At 54.8% G+C, this 18,850-nt stretch overlaps 1 protein-coding gene across 2 annotated transcripts in view; it reads right to left on the bottom strand.

Annotated features, from left to right (window-relative positions):
• ARHGEF17 (Rho guanine nucleotide exchange factor 17) overlaps positions 1-18,850 on the bottom strand; it is a 57,885-nt gene that overhangs the window by 2,518 nt on the left and 36,517 nt on the right. Inside the window, exons 2-19 of one of the 2 annotated variants that reach the window (XM_067750234.1) lie at positions 17,498-17,575; positions 11,334-11,516; positions 8,809-8,925; positions 8,518-8,610; positions 8,122-8,298; positions 7,771-7,821; positions 7,413-7,522; positions 7,222-7,307; positions 5,459-5,577; positions 4,882-5,095; positions 4,262-4,335; positions 3,506-3,705; positions 3,040-3,338; positions 2,294-2,543; positions 1,916-2,002; positions 1,526-1,593; positions 1,131-1,279; positions 91-265 (exon numbers count right to left, since the gene is read on the bottom strand). In XM_067750234.1, coding sequence (XP_067606335.1) covers positions 91-265; positions 1,131-1,279; positions 1,526-1,593; positions 1,916-2,002; positions 2,294-2,543; positions 3,040-3,338; positions 3,506-3,705; positions 4,262-4,335; positions 4,882-5,095; positions 5,459-5,577; positions 7,222-7,307; positions 7,413-7,522; positions 7,771-7,821; positions 8,122-8,298; positions 8,518-8,610; positions 8,809-8,925; positions 11,334-11,516; positions 17,498-17,575 — 2,530 coding nt within the window. The remainder of the gene's footprint in view (positions 1-90; positions 266-1,130; positions 1,280-1,525; positions 1,594-1,915; positions 2,003-2,293; positions 2,544-3,039; positions 3,339-3,505; positions 3,706-4,261; positions 4,336-4,881; positions 5,096-5,458; positions 5,578-7,221; positions 7,308-7,412; positions 7,523-7,770; positions 7,822-8,121; positions 8,299-8,517; positions 8,611-8,808; positions 8,926-11,333; positions 11,517-17,497; positions 17,576-18,850) is intronic. The other variant, XM_067750235.1, reaches the window with a different exon arrangement.

Raw genomic sequence — 18,850 nt, 5'->3', positions numbered from 1 at the left:
GCTGGGGCCGAGTCCTGGCCCTGGCTCAGCCTCAATACCAGGGACAGCAAGGCTCCAAGGGAAGGGGCAGTGGTAGACTGAGGTCAGTACCTGCCAGCATCCTGTGCACGGGAGGTGTGACATCTACCTCTGCCAGCTGCTCAAAGGTGTCTGGATGGTAGAGACACACATGGGCACTACCTTTCAGTGTCACCCACACGCCCAGGCTGGAGTCCACCATGCAAGCCACGCTGCGGCTGGAATCCTGCCCCACGGAGAATGTATGCTGGGGGGCGGGGGTAGAGAGCAGATGGGTGACTGACAGGCCTGCCTTCGCTGGCCCCTCCCTGCCTTGTGCTTCACCAGTGCCCATCCCTCCCTCCTGACAACTGACACCAAACCTCCCCAGAAAGCCCACCGGACTGACAGCAAAGGCAGCCTCGCTCCTTGGTCTGGAGGATTAACCTTTCAAACCTTGGTTTCACTGAAACCTCAGGAATTAAAATGGAAGTGCCTTTTCCCCATGAAATTTGAGTGAGTTAATGATCAGAGAAGTTCAAATCTTGAAGAGTTTTAAGAGCAATCAATGGCTTCACCCTGTACAGCTGGGGAACTGAAGTCTAGAAGGGAAAGGAACCTGCCCAAGAACACCAGCAAGTCAGTCACAAACCTGGGCCTGAACCCGGCTCTACACCTCTACACTCCCAGCCCAGCCCACGATGGGGTAAGTGAAAGGGAAATCAAGGGAACTGTAGTTACCCCTGGATACTACCAGGCTGACAATCTCTAATGTATATATAAATCAAATCAGGACTAAAGGCCAGAGTAATGCTAAGGGATACTGACATCAGGAAGGACCTTTGTCCACCCCCCAAAGACGCCAATGCCTGAGTTGAGAAATGGGGTTGGGGGCAGGGAGGAGGAATAAAGAATTCTAAGGTACATGGGGCGCTTGCTGCAGTCCTCATCAGCTAGAAAGGAAATAAGGATTTGAGAAGGACAGGGGCTGGCCCAGATTCATACAGGGGTCAGGGGAAAGCCCTGACCTCTCAGCCGGATGCTTTTTTACGGCCCCGTGGTCCCATCTCCTCTCTCGTGGGCCTGGCTCACCCCAAGCACCAATTCCCCAACCCCACGGCCATCCCCGATACCTCCAGCTGCAGCGTGTCAGGACTCAGGACAAGGACTCGGTTCTGGCAGCCACACCACAGCCGCCCACCCACAGACACCATCTTGGTGATGGGGCTCCCCTGAGCACCCAGGGTCACCGATTTGAAGTTCTGGGGGTCCCAGAAATGGCCTGGGGTGGGAGTGGGGTAAAAAGAACAGCAAATTCAATCTAGTATTGCACTGAGCCTCACCCTCCCCTGAAATAAGGTGCTGATAACCTCATTTATCAATGAGCACACCAAAACCCCGAGAAGACCTGGGAGTCACCCAAAGTCACACCTGTAGACTTGTGGCCCCAAGGCCCCAGCTTGCTCAAGAGGGAAATCCAACACCAGCAAAGGGGCTCCAAGGGGGCGGGGGAGGGGTGGGCACTCACCTACTTCTCTTTGGTAGACCACGAGCTCTCCATTGGCCAGAGACACAAACACCTGGTTATTCAGATACCTAGGCAAGGAAAAGGAGTCATCAAGGGTTTCAAGAAGCCGAAGGAGATCACCTGGGTCCAGGGAATTGCAGATGGAACGGCTACGGTTCCTGAGAGACCACCTCCTCCCACCCCCCGTTCTCTAGGTGGTGGGCACCTGAGTCTAAGAAGAGGTAGTGACTTGCACAAGGACACGGTGTGTGAGAGGCACGGTTAGCCTAGGGCAGGCCTCTGGCCACTGAAAGGAGGGGCCAGTAGGGAAGGGGACCCGGGGGTGCAGAAGGAGGTCTGCATGTGTAGCTGAGAAGGGTCTGAACCAGAAGAGCCATCCAGGGGCCTTACAGGATGCAGGTCACAGAGGCCGCGTGCTGGAGCTTCAAGCTGTTTCTGCGATCACGGATGCTGTCAGAGGACTGGTACACGTGGACGCTGTGGGTCAGTGGTGCGCACCTGTGACAAGTGCTCGGGCATACCAATCCCTGCAGTCACCCCTATTTGCCTACTTGCCTCCACCAGGATCTCCTCCTGGCAGGTGCCCGCCCAAGGTACCCAAATCCCACGGCCTCCCTGTAGGTTTCAGACCCTCCGGCAGCCCCGGCTGGCAGTGCCCTTGAGGTCTGAACCAAAACCCTCCCACTTCTGCTTCAGGACACCATACAAGTTCTAAAACAGGGACCTCAGGTTCTGGTACCATGACCCCAGCACCTCCCCTATCCCTACCAGCCATCCTCAGTGCCCAGCCACACAGAGCTCTGGTAGGCCTCAGGCTCGACGCTCAGCAGGTCCTCCAGGCTGCCACGGGTGAAGGAGCCACGGCTGGACCGGCGAAGGGCTCTCCCATCCATTGGGCTGGTGCCGCAGGGACTGCCAGGCCCGAAGGAGCCGGACAGTGGTGGGAAGCCAGGCTCCTGCTCCTCCTCCGAACTGGTAGCCTCTGCTGTGGCCTCCTTGGAGCTCGGGGCCTCCTCGTCTGAGGAAGACAAAGGTCTCCTTCTCCATTCCCCTCTGCCAGGCCCAAGACCTGGTATCTTTCCAGACCTTAATCTTCCCTCAATGCACCCTTCTGGGCCATGCCCCGCCTCAGGGCCTCCCACCATTGTTCTCCCCACACCCCCAGACCTCTGCATCAGCTCAGCCCTTGTTACCTTGTGGACTGACAGCTCCGTGCTACAGGCTCCTAGTCCTAGCCAGGCCCCCTCCAAGCCACCACCAGGGACAGAGGGACCAAGCACTCCACCCCTTCTGCTCCATCCTCCTCAACTGGTCCTCAGGATCCAGCCGGACTATCCCATGCTCTCTGGATCCTTGCTGTCATAGCCGCTGCCCCCAGTGCTCTCTGTGCTAACATCCTGAGGCTTGATTCCATGCCTTTGCCTATGCCCATCCCTACTCACCCATCACTAACAGCTGGGCTGCCCCCTGCTCTGGGCAGTCCACCCTGCCAGCAGCCCCAGCTGGATACTCACTGCCAAAGCTAGAGGAGATGGTGGACCGGCTGGCCTGGCTCTGCAGGGTCCCTGAGGGGCTGGGCGAAGACTCATCGTCAGAGTCACTGTCAAAGGGCACCAACTCCGGGCGGGGGTCACCCTCTGGGGGGCCTGGTGCCATCTCCAGGCCCGAGCCCGCAATGGAAATGTGCAGGCAGGGCTGGGGCCCCGGCTCAGCCAGCGTCGCCGCTTCCTCGTCTGCCGCCTCGACGTCCAGTTCCGGCCCGGTGGGCTCGGGTGCCCTCTCTGGGGGGTTCCTCAGAGACGCAGTCCGCTCCCTGCGAGACGAAGCGGTGGGGACGAGGGCCGCTAGTAGCCAGGTTCTGCCGCACTCGCCGGCACGCCCTCCAGGCCCCGCCCACATCCCCAGGACACGCCCACACCACGTCGGAGCGGCCGCAGTGTGTGTTGGGGGCGGGGACCCCGTCTCCGGCCGGCGCCTCACCTGTGGCACAGGCGCTGCAGGCCTGGCACGGCCCCGATGCAGAGGATGCGGGCGGAGCAGACGGCGATGCAGGCCTCCACGTCAGGCTCGGCGCGCAGGCTCAGCAGGCACACCTGGCCCACGTAGCCGTCGCTGTTGCACACCCACACCTCGGGCGTGGGCTCTGGGCAGCTGCTCAGGGTCGGGGCTGCGCATGAGAACTGCGGAAAGCGCCAAAGGACAGGGGAAGATGAATGGAGGAACTGCTGCCAACTCCACACTGCTCTCCAGGCCCTCGTGGGTGTGTTTGGATTCTCAACACACCCTATGCATACACGTGCACACATACAGCACACGTGACACTCTTTACACATCAAATGCACACATCCCTCTGTGATATAGGCATCATATATTCATATATGTGTGTACACATATATCTACTCCAAATATGATCACACATACATGTACGTGTAACAAATGCGAAAAATGGTAACTTTTGTCCATATGTATGCAGACTTATACAAGCACATAAATGAGACACTTTCACATCAATGGTATAGTTCTGTTCACATGCACAGATACATACATGCACAAATGTACCCATATACATGGGACACACATGCACTGTCCATGTGCTTGTGCAGAGAGCTGTACAAAGACCTAGGGAGCCACTGCAATGTGCAAGACATGTACATGATGCTGTACACAGAACAAAAACACACGAACACATGCTGGCTTAGACTACATGCCCCCACCTACCCAGGTGCATACACACACCTGCATGCCGCTGCGGGTTTTCATGATGGGAATGGCCTTCAGGAACTCAGGGTCTAGACAGCTTTTGCTGGAGGCTGTAGTGGAGATGGACAGACAGACACTACTTAGCACCCACCTCACCCTGGTCCTGACCTCGCCTGTCTCCCTTCCTCTCCTGCCTCTCAGGGTCTCTCCAGGGAGAATGAGGTGGCTGTGGGTTATGTCCTACTTGTCCTTGCCCTCAATTTTCCCATCTGTACAATGAAAGAGGTAGACCCAGAGGTCTCTAAGGATTTTCTATGGACCTCAATCAACAGCTTTCCCTGATCCAGGCCTGCTCAGTGTGTGTGTGGGCGGGGGGGGGGGGGGGGCGCTGGGGGGGAGGTCCCGGCCATCCACTCCCGCGATAGGGCCCCTGCCCTAAGCTGACCTTATCCACAGAATCCCTGCCAAGGAGGACGTCCTGGGGAAGTCCTATATTTCTCTGCAGAAGTCTAAGTCCACCCTCCCACCAGCAGGGACTGGAACATAGGACATAGCAGTCTCGGGATTTCTGGCTCCTGATGTCACAGACAGCTGCAAGGTGCTGCCCACTTCCTGGAGGTTCTGGGAGGAGGGCACTGGCCCGGGCCCTGGCTTACCCAGTTTCCTCTTGGCCTCATCAAAGGCCTGCTCGAAGCCAAGGCGGGCATCAGGGTGAGGGAACTCAAAGATGAAGGAGTCGGTGCCCTCAGGCCTTGTGGTGCACAGCTCCAGCTTGGTAGGAGGGAAGGAAAGCGCATAGCACAGTGCCTGCTTCTCCGACAAGTCCCGGTGCATGGCAGCCGAGAGGTCCCGTAGTGCATCATCTAGGCTCTGCAGGGATGAGGGCCCAGGCTTCAGGGCCTCACTTCTCCCCACAGCCTGATCCTGCCCTGGGGATGGGACTGGGGGTCTGCCTTTTCCCTCAGACAGAAAATGGGACTCTGTTTCCCCCCTGAGACCACGAGGTAGCCTGGATCGCTCCCATAGACATGATGGGCCCTCTCTCCTCCCTCAGCTGCGGATGGAGCTGTGTCTCCATCCTCAGGCCTGGAACACATGACTTCCTTCAGATGGGGTGAGGCTGTATTTTCCCCCTCAGGTAACTGACAGCGATGTCCTCTCCCTCAGGCAAATGACAAGGCTGTTATTTCTCCTTCAGACTGGGTTAGGGAATCTCAGGCAGAAGGCGCAGACCTGGTGGGGGAAACCGAGGCTCTCAGAGAGCTTGCTCATCTGGCCCAGGGTGGTCAGGTCCTCGTCCAGGCGGCTGATGGCTTTCTGGATGTTCTCTCGATTGGCGGCTTGGGATGCCCCTAGTGGGGACAGAGGAAGGCCATGGGCAGATCCAGACACAGACAAGGTCAGGCTTGGACAGACACTCCTCCCCTCCCCTCCCCTCCCAACTTGCAGTTGGGTGCTGGGAACAGCCTGACTAACTGACAGCTTGTAAACCACAAGACCTCAGGTTAACATTAACCCCAAAGTTAATGGGCAGCTTGGACAGAACCTCCAGGCTCAAGAGCAGGGGACTGGGCCTGATTCACAGCCACCTGGCACAGGGTGTCGGTCCCTTGGAGAACTCCCTGGAAGAGCACAAAGAATAAACGGCAGACGGCTCTGCAGGTTATGCAGTCTCCAGCTGACACTGGAGTGTTGGGTGGTACAGCCTCCCACAGGGGAGTCAGCTGGGCAGGCAGAGCCTCCGGCAGTCAAATTTGCTGACCAGGGACTCAATTCCCCCACACAGGAGGGAGCAATGAGCTGACGACCTAGATCCTCTGGTCCTATCCCGTACCTGACCACTGCCAAGTAGCTGGCCCTACAGGCCTGGCTGGGGGCGAACGCCCTGGACCAGTGGCCCACCAATGGGCTGAGTAGACAGCAGCGGAGTGTACTAGACAAGCCAGGGCTGAGGCTATCTCCTGCTCCTTCTGAGGGGAAACTGTTCCCCCAGAACCCTCCCCCACCTGGGCAGCCACGCTTTCTTCCCTATGACCCTGGCCCTCTCTGGCCACAGCTGACTGGACCAGGTGTGGACACCTAACCTAAAGGTAGTCATTTTCTCCACCGGCCTGTTCTCTGGTGAGAAGAGATGAGCTGGACCAATAATCAGCTTGTCTTCCTACATAGAGGCCCGTGTGGGGCAGGCCTGGGTTCACCTAGGGGCTGAGTGAGCCTCTCCCTCACCCCGAGGGCCACCTCAAGTGAGCTCAGGGACAGAGTCTGGGCCTGACCTGCCTGCCAGTCCAGAGGTGCCTTCACCACCATCCCAGAACCACCACCCCACTCAGGAAGGTGAACTGCGCATCCTGGAGCAGCTGGGGCTAACAGCTGAGCGAGAAAGGCCACAATGCAGAAAAGGCCATGATGGATCACAGGAGTTCGGAGGAGGCAGAGAAAGCTGACAGCAGTGAGAACCGGCCCAGAGGGGAGTGGGGGAGGAGGGGGGAGGGACAGACACACACAGCCGGAGGAGCCGTTCTTTGAAGCCACTGCCTCAGCTCCCAACAGTCTCAGCCCCAAACAAAAGGCTCATTCCAACCAGCCTTTTGACTGGACTGACTTGAGTGAGTCTGTTCCCCAGGCACAAAACTGGTGGCCCAGAACAGTGCGCCACCATCTACTATGAGGCGCCTACGTGCGCTTGTGCACGGAATCAAGGCTACAGGTATGTCTGCGCTCCCTGCACCACCGCAGCCTAGTCCACCTGCTAGCCCATGGCAGGCCCCTGCCCAGTCAGAAGGTGGTCTGCACGGACAGGCGCTGGTCCGGCTCTGCAGGGCACAAACTGGATCCCGCACGTCAGCCCCCTTGGACAGGATGGGAAAGTGAGGCCAGAAAGCAGAAAAGCAGATAGATGGCCAGCCAACCTGACCACAGCGCAAACCCTCCAGGCAGGTTTCTCAGAGGAAGACCCCCAAAGCCCAGAAGCCCGGGCAGGCCTGAGCCAGCCCCACCTTTGATGATGTCTGCGTCTTCCAGTGGCAGCTTCCACAGCAGCTTGTATTTGCTGGCCGTGTCAATGACGCTGGCTGCCGTGTACCTGTGGGGAGCCGAGGGGGTGCTCTGGCCAGGGCTGGGGAGTGGGCCCACGGAGGGACAACCGCTCCCGCTGCCCGAGCTCCCCAACCGTATCCCGGCCACTCACAGGCTCATGGAGCTGCGCCGCAGGGAGCCTGACTTCCGCTTCAGGGTGGTGCAGATGATGAGGTCCGTGAACAGGAAGAGGGACCGGTCCTTCTTGCCACCGACTGCCTTCTGTGGGGACCGATGCAGGATTCAGGCCCAGAGGCCCACCCTCCTGCCCACCGTGCCCAAGGGGACAGCCAGGCCCAGGGAGGGGGAGGGCTCTCCTGCATGCCCAGAGGCAAAGGCAGAGTTGGGACATGCCCCAGGGCTCCTGCTGGGGTGGAAGAGCAGGAGGCCGGTGGGCAGAAGCTGTGAGCAGAAGTGTGGAGAAAGCAGGGAGGTAGCGACGGGTGGGCAGATAACGGGACACTTCTTACCACTTCAATGACCATCTCCTGCCTCAGGAACCGCCGCAGAGGGGCCTGGAGCTGTGGGGCAGGAGGGACAAGGGATCTTGAAGGCTCATTATGACTCCCTCCCCTCCCCAGACCCCGGTGACCCCTTGGCCCCGCTCCACGGGCCAGGTCAGTGGAAGCAACATCTTGTCCACCCTCTTGATGCTGTGTTGTCAGGCCACGGGATACGTGGCCAGAAACAGACACGGGAGAGGACACAGATGTAGACAGAGATGGACGCAAACACAATGCAGACGCTGCTATGGACGTGGACATGGCCACAGTTCCAGGTTGGAACCAGGCATGGGTGGAGTGGGGCGGGACGGCACTCACATCCTCCATGCCCTCGATGTGGGCCTCGATCTCCTGCAGCACACGGGCGTGACGCTCTGCCTCCTCGGCACTCCGCACGCCCTTGTTGATGCGTTCAGCCACCTGCTTGATGCTGCGCTGCGCATCCAGCAGGAGCGGGTGGTCCGGGTGGTCCTCAGGCGTGTGCTTCAGGAGGTCCTGGGGTGGGAGTGGGCACCAGACCTCTGCTTAGCTGCCCCTGTCAGGCCCTGGGGCCCCACAGTGACTGCTGGAAGAGGAGGGACTGGGGGTAGACTCCAGAGAGGACTTCCTTTCCTACCTGACCCCTGTGTCTCCACCAAGTGGGGGCCACAGAGCCCCCTGCATCCCCACATGCCTCCAGGCTTTGCCCACCTGCCCACCCAGCCCCATGCCCACCTTCACCAGAAGCTCATAGCGTGGGATCCGCTGCACGGGCTTGATCATGAGGTCGGACAGTGCCTGCTTCTCCTTGTTCTCACGCATGCTTTGCTGAAACCCAAAACAGGGTGGATGGGCACCCAAGTGAGGAATGACATGCAAAGATGGAAATGTCCTGGGACAGGTCCCCAGCAAGCCCCCCCCCCAGCTCAGCCCGAGGGCAGACGATGGTCTACAGGGTAGGGCTCCTGGGGCCCCCAAAGCTGGCCCACAGAGGGTGGCCTCCATCCCCCTGCCCGGCCCCAGTACCTCCAGGAACTTGAGAAAGGCAGGCCTCGCCTCCTTAGCCACACGCACGGCGTCCTTTGCATTGAGAAAGTTATCGACATAGGCAGAGTAGATGTTGACCAGGACGTCCTTGGAGAACTGTGGTTGAAGAGGCAGGTTGGGGACCCTCAAGGTGTCCCCTACCCCACCTCACCCTGTCCTGGTTTCCACTGATTCGCGAGCCAACATCTTTTCTCTCCATCTGGAAATGATATGGTCTCTAAGGGATTGGGCATGTGCTCCTGTGTCATGTGTACATGTCATATGTGTGCCTATGTGATTAAGCGTGTGCACGCACACACGTTTCTTATCTGTGTGTGTTCGTATGCACATGTACATATGTGTGCCTGGATATGTTCTGTGAGCACAGACCAGGTTCTCTCTCTTCAGGCTGGGCTTTGCCATCCTCTGGTCTCCAACCCCACCAAGTCCAGCCAGCCAGGTCTCCCTCCTCTGAGTGACACAGGCTCTTTCCCGCTGCGTGGCTTTTGCTCATGTAATTCCCTCCACCAGGAAGGTCCTTGCCCACATCCAAATCTCACCCACCCTAAGGCTGAGCTCCAGTTCTGCCGCCTCCAGGAAGTACTCCCTGCCCTGACAAGGGCTCTGCCTGGAACTATACCTGGCCTCCGGCCTCCCTGATCCCCCAAGACAAGTCTTCCCTCTCCAAGGAGACAGGTGCTCCCATCCCTCCTAGTAAAGCCCTGCTCAGGGCTGGCACACACTGCCTGGTGGCTAATACCTGCTGGCTGGCTGATGGCTGGGCTAAATGTGGATATTCTCGGTCAGAAGCCCTGGCTGCAAGTTCTGACACCCCAGTTCCTGTCTCAGCTGCACCATGGATGGACCAGGTGACCTGTGGTGCTGTTTCTGGCCCCCTCTGGGCCTCCAAATCCATGGTTCTAGGTTATAGAGGCCACTTGTTCCCCTACCCCAGATGTGCTGCAGAGCAGAGGCTGAAGCAGCTCAGGGAGGAAGACAGCCCCTCAAACCACCCCGCCCCCGATCCTGGGACAGGGCACCCTATGCTGAGCCCTCCGTCAGCATAGACTTCCACTGCTGTCCTTGGTCAGCATCAAGGTCCAGGCAGGGGGATGAACCCAGTGACAGTGAGGGTTGTGATGGGCTGGAGATGTCAGCACTCAAGCTGGGGTCCCACCACCACCGGGCCAAGGTTCTCGTCACATCGATTTGCAGGTCAGCAGGGACCTTCTTGGGCCCAAGGTCCACCCCACAACATCACAAACACATGCAAACACACCCACATCACATAAAAATAGATAAGGTGTTTTTTTGCTAGTAGAATGTTTTGGAAGGAGTTTTACAATTTTACTTTTGAATTATTTGGCTCTGAGTAAACATTCAGTTTGTGCTTCGCTAGGATTTCTCATCCATCATCATGCTTTTTTGGGAATTCTGGCAAAATAACAAAATGTAACTGAAGTTTTTTCAAATGGAATTAAATTCATGTAAATGAATACTAAATTTAACAATTAAAGAAAATGGCTTGTTATGTTTGACAAACATTTAGTTGAATGTTCATTAGTTTTGCTTTTGCAGTCCTTTTTGAACTCTGAAGCCAACACCTTTCCTAAGGTCCCAATCACTACTGCAGGATCTTGAAAAACTCACAGGCAGAAGGAAGTCCTGTCCGTGGTGAAAGGGCGGATGGGGTAGGGTAGAGCGTGGGCGCTGGAACCAGGTTTCTTGAGGGTGAATCCTCCACCACTTACTAACTGACTTTGATCAGGTTACTTTTTCTCTCTCTACATGGCAGAGTCATAAACTTTATTTTTAGTTTGTTTGTCTTTTGTGGGTTTTCTTTGGCCATGCCCCGCAGAGCTCGCAGGATCTTACTTCCCCGACTAGGGATCAAACCTGGGCCCTAGGCAGTGAAAGTGCAGAGTCCTAACCACTGGACTGCCAGGGAATTCCCAGAGTCATCAACTTTAAACTTGGGAATAATCATACCTTTCTCCTTAGTGCTGTTGACATGTACAATGTATTTAGAATGCCTAGCACATAATAAGTGCCAAATAGCCATTATTATTAAAATGCCTGATAGAGAAAAGAGCTAGAAGACTAGGCCAGTGTCAACATCAAGCCCGAGTCCAGGGTCAGGATCAGGGCAACTGTTTACATTCAGGTTAAGGTAGGTCAGGAAGAGCATCCATTTGAGGTCTGGGTCACGGTCAGTGGCAGCTCAGGGTCAGGAGTAGGGTCAGGTCAGTGCCGGCAACTGGGATTGGGTCCAAGGTCAGGGTCAGTGTCTGGTTGGGGGTGGGATCCATGCCAGAGTCCAGCCAAGCTCTAGGGCTGGGCAGTGTCCAGGTTCAGGTCAATCCAGGATCTGGGGTCACTACCAGTGTCTGGTCAAGTTCTGGGGTTGGATCAGGGATCAGAGTCAGTCTCCAGGAGGGGTGGAGGGGTCCATGGCAGCACCCAGCCCCTCCTAGGAGAGGCCAGAGCTTGTGGGGGCTATAGCAGTAGACAGCAGGGCCACTCACCGACTGGACAAGGAGGTCTCCCACCTTCTGCTGGGCATGCCAGGTCTGCACGCAGTGCCGCACTTGCTCCAGGAACTGTTCATGGTGCGCCAGGAGCTCCGGGATCTGGTCAAAAATCTCATCCACCAGCGACGGGTCACATAGCAAGGAGTTCTCTGGCTGCTTCAGTGGCTGCATATAGCCCTGGGGGACCCACAGGGTCAGTACAGGTTCCCTCAGAGAGATGGTACCCCAACCCACCAGCATAGGCACACACAAAATCAACTGGGCCTGCAGCTCACTGGCCCTGCCTCCCGGATCTCCCTCATTAGACTCGGAGCTCTGGGAGGGAAATGGGAAGATCTATTCCTATGCCCCTCACTCTGCCGCCTAGGGCCTGGCACAGGATGGGGGTGAGGGGTCTTGGGAAAGATCCGCTGGATGCATGAGCTTGGAGTGAGGAAAGCATGAAGACTGGGCTCCTGGGAGACCCCACACATATAATTCGGCAATTATTTTTCTGAGCACTTACTATGTGCCAGGCACTGTTCTAAGAACTGGGAGACAGCAGTGAACAAGAAAGATCAAAATCCCTGCCCTGATAGAGCATACAATCTAGTCAGATTAAACACACGAATAAAATAAATAAATAAAACCACATTTCATCAAATTTAAGATGTATCATTAATCTCTTTTTTGAAAAACAATTTTATTGAACTATAATTCACATTCCACACAAGTCACTCTTTTAGAATATACAATGCAATGGTTTTTAGTATGTTCGCAGTTATGCAACTATCACCACAATCAATTTTAGAACATTTTCATTATCTTCCCAAAAGAAATCCCATCCCCATTAACAGTCACTCACTCCCCACTCCCTACAACCCTTCCAGCCCTTGGCAACCACTAATCTACTTTCTCTATGGATTTGCCTTTTCTGGGTGGTTCATATAAATGAAATCAGACAATACATGGTCCTATGTAACTGACTTTTTTTTAAATTAAATTTTTTTATACAGCAGATTCTTATTAGTTATCCATTTTAGAGGCATCATTAATCTTATTTATCTCAGAAAAATTTGCCAATTAAGTTATTATAGGCCATCAATTATAGAATGAACCTGAATTTCAGAGATGGTATAATGTGAAGAATGTGTCTTAGAATTGACAACACGTGGAAGTTCTGTGGTAAATTAAAAGGCGTTAATTGCTGTGGGGAAAATAAAGCGGGGGGGTGTATGGGGGGGCATATGGAAAGTTACTGAAGGCTTAGTTGACACTATCTGAACACTGTTTTCACAGTCTTCAGATCTTCTGGTCAATCAGTGACTAAAACTCCCATTTTTCACCTCAAATCTGCATTTCCTGAGCATGAATAGCCCTGCTCAGTGGCTGCTGTCTCATTTAGATGTCGCCCTCTACTGGCCTAAACTGTAACTACAAGCCAAAGAAACAAGGCGGTTTGAAAAAGTATACGGAATGCTGCAAAAAAATTTATATCAAACATTTAAAAAACCTAGCTTCTTGTAAAACAAGCTTGAGAAAGTAAAGCTCAACAGTATCCTCTCGCCTGATTTGGGATTCTGAAAAGGTTGGTGAGGAGACAGGCGGCCTCCCTCTCACAGCTCCTAGGCTAGTCTGAACCAGGGCCGGATCTGTGCCAAGGTCTGCTGCCCAAGCAGCAGGAGCTAAACCGCTCACTTCCAGGTCCCAGCGCCTCACATAGAAGCCTGCACACAGTGGCAGGAAAGAATAAACAGTGACTGGGAACCCGATGCAGAACCTGCTAGGAGCCAGCACCTGCATTTCACTCACCACATACTCGTTGAGCAACTACTGTGTGTCCAGCCTTCTAAGCGCAGGCTGCATCTGTGGGCAAACAAAAGTCCCTGTGCTTGTGCAGTTGACAATTTAGTGGAAGGAGGTGGAAAATAAGCACCATAAATAACAAAATTATCACACAGTATATCAGAAGGTAGTAAGTGCAGTGGGAAATAAGACAGGGGGTTGGTCAGGGAAAAGGGGTTGTTAGCTAGGAAGTGTGAGTTGAAGAAAGACTCCAAGGTTGAGGGTGACACTGAGGAATGGGTGCAGCCTTGGGACCTGGGTTCAAATCCCACCTCTTTCTGGCTGTTAACCTTGGCATTTAACTTCTTTCTTCATTTTAAACTCCTGGTCTGCAGGAACAATACCAATCAATTTGGGTGGCAGTGGTCACTACGAAGGGAACACCGGGGCTCTAGAGTCCAATCTCAGTTTGAATATCACCTACGCTTAGGGAGCACCGTGGAGTGAGACTGACAGGGATTCAACCCAGGCTATGGCACGTCCTAGCTCTGTGAACCTGAGCAAGTTGCCTTACTTCTCTGTGCTTAGTTTTATCATCTGTAAAATGGGGGTTTATAGTGAGGTTTATATGAATTAACTTATGTAACACACACATATTAAGCACTCAATAAATGTCAGCTCTTAGTACTACTTGCTACGGTCTGAATGTGTCCCCCCAAAATTCGTATGTTGAAACCTAATCCCTGATGCGGTGGTTATTTGGAGGTGGGGCCTTTGGGAGGTAAGAAGGTCATGACGGTCAAGCTCTTGTGAATGGGATTCGCGCCCTTTAAAAGAGGCTCCAGAGAGCTCCCTCAGCCCTTTCACCACGGAAGAAGACACAGTGAAAAGAGCCGTCCATAGACCAGGAAGCTAGTCCTCACCAGCAATGAATCTGCCAGCACTTTGACCTTGGACTTCCCAGCCTCCAAAACTATGAGAAATAAATTTCAATTTGTTTAAGCCACCCAGTCTAGGGAATTTTTATTACAGCAGCCCAAAGAGACTTAACAGTCTGTTACCACTTAATAGATGGATGACCCTGGGCAGGTTTCTTAACCTCTTTGAGCCTTCATTTCCTCAGATGAAGCAGAGCATTATAATATCTGCCTCACAAGGTTAATACAAGGATTAAAGGTGATGTTACATACACACACTCACACACACATGCATGTATGCAGGCAGAATTGCCAGGCAGTATGCTAAGTTATTCACGCATCTCATAATCTGCACCTGAGACATGTACTATTATTATTCCCACTCAACAGACAAGGAAACAGAGGCAAGAGACTGGATATGTAACTTGTTCCACGTCACATGGCTGGTCAAGAGGTAGTGCCAAGTTTGAACACTGGAGGCCTGGCTCCAGAGCTGTGCTCCGCACCCCTGGGCTGGACCTCAGTCCCTCCAACACACCAGGGCTGCCTCGAGTGACAGCTGGCTTCAGCTGACACTGTCTTGGCTCACCTCCACCCTTCCCCACCCAGCTCTCAGTCTGGTGTCCTCAGCACCATCCTCCCTTAGCTCTTCCACCCGCAGGCCCTGCAAGCCTCCACGTGTGCAGCCCTGCAGCCTGGAGACTCGGAGGCAGAGAGGCACGCCCAGCCCCATCACCTTTTAATCTTCGCGCTGAGAGAAGGGGAAGATTAGTTACATCTTGCAGACAAAACCACGGAGGCTCAGAGGGGTGAGGTGATCAGGCTAGCATCACCCAGAAGGGAGGCAAGTGACTCAATCCCTGGACTGTCTGACTCCCATGCCTTTGACTCCCACCTAGGGGACGACAAAGGACCCCTCAGACCCCTGCATGTCTACTCCTGCCTGGCAGGCAGGGGCACCTCTTAAAGATGGAATTCCAGTTATGGCCCTCCTGTGACTTCCTTGTACTCGCAGTAAAGGCCAGCTCCTTGCCCAGCAGCCACACTGGCCACCTCCCCATCCCTAGCTACTCTAGGTTTCCTCTGGCCTCCCAGCCATTGTTCCCGCGGTGCTCTCCGCCTGGAACAACTCCCTCCGGGCTCCCCCTTTACTTAACTCCTACCCACCCTTCAGGTCTCAGCTAAACACCCAACACTCTGGCCCCCGACCCCAGGGCAGACCCCCAGTCTGTGTTCTCATCTCTCTATGCATTTAAAAAATATATACGCATAAAAGCAATGTATTTTTGTGGTAAAATATACATAGCATAAAATTTGCCATTTTAAACATTTTTAAGTGAACAGTTCAGTATGCCCACATTAAAGTACATTCATGTCGGGATTTCCCTGGTGGCACATTGGTTAAGAATCCGCCTGCCAATGCAGGGGACACGGGTTTGAGCCCTGGCCCAGGAAGATCCCACATGCCACAGAGCAACTAAGCCCATGTGCCACAACTACTGAGCCTGCGTGCCACAACTACTGAACCCCATGGGCCTAGAGCCCATGCTCCGCAACAAGAGAAGCCACCACAATGAGAAGCCCGCGCACCGCAACGAAGAGTAGCCCCCGCTCGCCGCAACTAGAGAAAGCCCACACAGCAACGAAGACCCAACACAGGAAAGAGAGAGAGAGAGAAAAAAAGAAGGAAGGAAGGAAAGAAAGGAAAGAAAGAAAATTCATGTTATGGAACCATCACCACCATTCATCTCCAGAACTTTTTTTCATCTTCCCCAACTGAAACTCTGTACCCATTAAACACCAACTCCCCATTTTCCCTTCCCCCCGCCACTGGCAACCCCATTCTACTTTCTGTCTTTATGAATTTGGCCATTCTAGGTACCCCATATAAGTGGAATCATTCAGTATTTGTCCTTTTGTGACTGGCTTAGTTCACTTAGCATAATGTCAAAGAACTTGTTGTAGCATGTGTCAGAATTTCCTTCCTTTTTAAGGTTGAAAGATACACTAAGTATACTCTCCGTGCACTTTTGCATCACCATTTGTCCTCATGCATGGTCTGCCTGGTTACTGTCAGTCTCTGCCACAGACTGTGAGCTCCAGGAGACAGGACCTTACCCCTCACGCTCACTGCTGAACCCCCCAGAGAACGCTGCCTGCTACGCAGAAGGCGCTCGTTGCGGATTTGTGCAGTGAATGAATGAACACTCTGAATGTTTCCAGGGCTCTCCCTTCCACCCTTTGCTCTTGCTCTGCCCAGGCGGCTTGAACAAACCTGTCCTCAACTGTGACTGCCAGGCCTCACTTCAGCACAGACCCACGCTTTCTATCCTGGGCCCCAGACCCACAAGTGCATCCCAGATCCTGGGCTTTCCCAGACCCACGCATCTGAACCTGAACTCACCCTCTTGCCCCACATGTTCTAGGTAGTGCTCCTCTAGTGCCTTCATCACCCAGGCCAGAGCCCAGGCATCACCCCGGGCTTCCCCACCTTGCCCCACACAGCCAACCAGTTACCATGCCTGGCCCGCCCAGTCCACTTCCTAAATGTCTGTCCCCAACTCTCCCTCCCTGCAGCCTCTGGCCTGGTCGTGGCTTCTCCTCCCTTGCCTGACCTCAGTGGCCTCGGCCTCCTCTTCTGCTACCCCCCTTCCCAGCAGTCAGACAGATTTTGTAAAGCATGAGGGAGGCTACACATCACCCCTGCTCAAAGCCTCTCGGTAGTCTCCAGGGCGCTTGGTAGAGTCCAAACCCTCCTCCTGGGATCGAGGGCCCCCACCACGTGAGCTCTGCTGGCTCCCTCAGTGTCACCACAGGACTGACCCTTTGTGCTCTGTGCCGGCCACATGGACCCCTGAAAGTGCCAGGCCTCTCCTTACTCGACTTTGCACATGCTGTTCCTGCTGTTGAGAGGCAGGGTAGGAGGAAGCCCGCACCTCCTCCAGGGAAAATTCCCTGAGCCCACACCTCCCCGGCGCCCCCTGATGCCTTGAGAGCCCATATACTCAACCGTGTCCCAGCAGGACTGCCAGCTCCTGTGGCAGAGGCTTATCTCTTATTCATCCCTGTTTCCTGCACCTGGAACAGGGCCTGGCACAAAGCAGGTGCTAACATTTAATTCCATTCAACCAATATTCTTCCAGTCAATGAATAAAGTGAAGGCGGGGGGTGGGGAACCAGAGGGGATTCACAGATCCAAGCTCAGACCCAGGGCTGCCAAGGTGGGTGGAAGGACGGTAGGAGGAGGGAGCATCTGCCCTGGGGTGCCCCGGTCACACCAGCATTAAGGCCCCTCCCGCATTCTCTCCTGCCTTGGAGGGGGCTTCCTCCCATGGAGGAATGGGATGCCCCAGGGTCATTCCTCTCTAACTTCAGTCCCCTGTCCACAAAATGGGTTTGTTCCCACATGTCTGACAGCCACCTAGACTCAGAATGGTTGCTCTCAGGGACCCAGGCCAGGGCAGCCTCAAGCCTCACCTGCATCAGGGTGCGCAGTGACTCCACATACGACTGCTCTGTGTCCAGCAGGGTCATGGTCACATGCTTCCGCATGTCCTGGGGGGACAGAAGGCAGAGGATGAGCAGTGCCTTGTTCCTCTCACGCCCCCCACCTTCAGTCACACGGGCCCAGAGAGCCCATCCATGCCCTCTCCCCGGTCTTCAAGGCCTGTCCTCCCCGCAAAGCACCCTGGACCCCCACTCTGCAAGTCTGTGCTCATGTGCTCCCCCTGCAGGCAGTGCCTCCTCCTGCAACTCAAATGCCTGCCTCCCCGGACTGTGCCCCTCAACCCTTGCCCCTCTGCTCCCATCCCCACGGCTACTGGCCGATCTGGAGATCTCCTGTTTACTTCTTGGCTCCCCTGTTGGGCTCCTGAAAAGAACTAAAAAAAAACCCAATAACTTCTCACATCTGTGAAAGTCAATGCCTCCAGGCCACCCCCCAGTCCAGCTGCCAACTCTGAAAACCCCACCTTCAGGCTCAGCACTGTGGGGTCAGTCCCTACCTTGGGCTTCACACCATTCCAGAAAGTCAAAAATGTCACCTCCTGCTACATATGAAGAAAAGGTGGCCCAGAGAGGTAAAGTCAGTGCTGAATGTCACGCAGCAAGGTGGGGGCAGGGCTCAGCCTCTCTCAGACAAGCCTGGATCCCAGTTCACTCAGTAAAAGAGGCTAACTGAGCCTTACTCCACACCAGGCACTATTCTAAGCATTGTGCATTATTTTACCCTTTTGACCACTCTGTGAGGTATATGTGATTATTCTTTCCATTTTAAGGATGAGGAAAAGGAGATCCAGGCATCAACACCTCCATCCTGAGGCTCTGATGATCTGCCTTATGGAGTCCCTAAGGGGTCACCCAGACTCTGCACCCACACACCCAGGGACAAGGTGCATATCCCTGACAGGGCAGCCCATATCCTGGGGGAAGGTTTTGCTGGAAGTCAGTCTAAGGATGCCCTCTCTGTGTTCCACCCCCTGGGACTCAGCTTACCTACTGCCCCCTGCCACCAGTTACTATGCCTCTGGCCCGCTCCTCCTCCAGGAAGCCTTCCCAGGTGGCGCACCTCCAACAGATGCCCTTCCCAGGAAAGGACTCCACTCTAGGTCTCCTCCAAGCCCCGGAGTGGTTCTGAGCAAGGTCCCAAACTCCCCAGGGCCCAGACCTCTGGGGCTTATCCTTCCCTCTCCACTCTCCCTCCCAGTCCCCTCAGCTTGGCCTCAGCTGGAGTCTGGGCTCCAGTCAACAAGGCCTGCTAGTCTGTGTGGATGCTCTTTGCACGTGGCAATGCCATAGTGGGCTGTCCATGTCTGTGGCATCCTTCTAGTC

Source organism: Pseudorca crassidens, chromosome 9 (genome assembly GCF_039906515.1).
Source record: "Pseudorca crassidens isolate mPseCra1 chromosome 9, mPseCra1.hap1, whole genome shotgun sequence".
Taxonomy (NCBI): Eukaryota; Metazoa; Chordata; class Mammalia; order Artiodactyla; family Delphinidae; genus Pseudorca; species Pseudorca crassidens.
The sequence above is the reverse complement of the archived record's forward strand: the minus strand, read 5'-3'. Positions and strand labels throughout refer to the sequence as shown.